At 46.5% G+C, this 1714-nt stretch overlaps 1 protein-coding gene across 1 annotated transcript; it reads right to left on the reverse strand.

Moving 5' to 3' along the window:
- Positions 1 to 205: 205 nt before the first annotated feature.
- On the reverse strand, positions 206 to 838 carry LOC136515602 (uncharacterized). Its single transcript, XM_066509142.1, has 2 exons — positions 615 to 838; positions 206 to 560 (listed from the first exon to the last, which is right to left on the reverse strand). The coding sequence occupies exons 1-2, from the start codon at positions 836 to 838 to the stop codon at positions 206 to 208; spliced, it is 579 nt and encodes a 192-aa protein (XP_066365239.1).
- Positions 839 to 1714: the final 876 nt, after the last annotated feature.

The following is a 1714-nucleotide window of genomic DNA, read 5'->3' on the forward strand; positions in this document are numbered from 1 at the left end:
CCCAATAGCAACTTATTGAATGACTCTGTCATATTGCTGCACTGAAACTCGTACCTCCATCCATCGGCGTCGTGAGCTCTCATCCATTTCTCCAAATCCATCATCAAATTTGTGAGCCAGTGTCTATCTTCTGCATTTGATGCGGTTCTGACCTGCTCCAACTTTTTTTCTGAAAGTACTTGTCCTCAAGCTGTTGAGCAGCCACCTAGAACAGATCAAAGTTACCCTTCACACCATCCTTCTGGAGTAGATTCTTGGCAAGGTGCTGAGTATGCCAATGATGGTGCAAAGGTGCATACCCCTCTATCTCCTCTCGCATGGCATTAAGTATGCCCTGGTGCCTATCAGATATGACACCAACCTCCCTGCCAAGCCCAACCATGTGTATCTGGAGTAGCCTCAAAAACCATCCCCAACTGTCATTATTCTCCTTCTCAACCAAAGCAAATGCCAAAGGAACCAACTTGTTGTTCGCATCACAGGATGTAGCTACAAGAAGTATGCCCTGGTATTTGCCAATCAAGAACGTACCATCAGTGGAGAAGACGGGACGATAGTGCCTAAAGGCCTCGACACACTGAGGGAAGCACCAGAAAGCATGGAAGAATATCTACCTCCCATCCTTTGATGCATTTGGTTTTGGGATGTACTCATAATGCTTGCCTGTATTCACCGCTTTGATTGCATTGAAAAGTACTAGCATCTGCTTGTACCCATCCTCCCAGTCCCCATATATCATCTTCCACACTCGCTGCTTAGCTCTCCAAGCTTTACCATCAGTTATCACATAACCTCCATACAATGCCTCAATGGTCCTGATAATTGTCCTCACCTTCATGTTGGGTTCTCCTTGCAATATTCCCATCAACCGCTTGGCAATGAGGGTAGATGCCAACTACCGATGCCTCAGTGTCAGCTCATGGTCAGTACAATTGTGTGGCCCAACAACTTTTGTGATCTTCTACTTTTTGGTGACCTTTTGTTTCCTTGCACAAACCCTCCATGGGCAACGTTCTTTGTCGCACACAACTATGTAACGGTGCTCTGCATATGAATGCAAGACCTTGTAAGGTCTCTTTCGTATCACTACAAACACCTACAACCACCTCTTCAATGCAGGGAGGTCCTTGAACACCCTCCCACTCTCAATTACCATGTTAGGGCCGGCCTCAGGAGCTTCTAGGAGCTCATCATCATGTCCTTCTGCACACGCATGATCGAAATGAGCAAGATCGCTGAACTCGTGAACTCTTGGATCACGGCGGTCGAGAAAGATACGCCTCAGCATCTCAACATCACTCTCTGTCAGCTCTCCAACCGGGTGATCAACATCAGAATCAAGAGCCCTTGCCATCTCATATGGCTCCAAATCATTCATAATTTCAACACTATTGGAGCCACGGAATCGATCTCCATAGTGCACTTGCGCAGCAACAGGAGGCACATCCACATTCTCAGGAATGTCTCCTACAACATAAGCAGAGAAATGAGGAAAGAATGAAAGAAATTGATATAAGGAAGGGGGTAAGCACCCAATAACCATGCGATTAAGACACTTACTCGGATGATTCTGTGTCCAAAGGGATCTCATAAGGAGGATCTGCCACAACAACATGAGTCTGACAAGCATCTCCAACTACGTCATTGGGGGCAGATTGAGCATCGAGAATGGTAGGTGCAACCTCCACATTGATATTAGGTTCCGGGATGGGAG

The sequence above is a fragment of the Miscanthus floridulus genome, chromosome 17 (assembly GCF_019320115.1).
Source record: "Miscanthus floridulus cultivar M001 chromosome 17, ASM1932011v1, whole genome shotgun sequence".
Classification (NCBI taxonomy): domain Eukaryota; kingdom Viridiplantae; phylum Streptophyta; class Magnoliopsida; order Poales; family Poaceae; genus Miscanthus; species Miscanthus floridulus.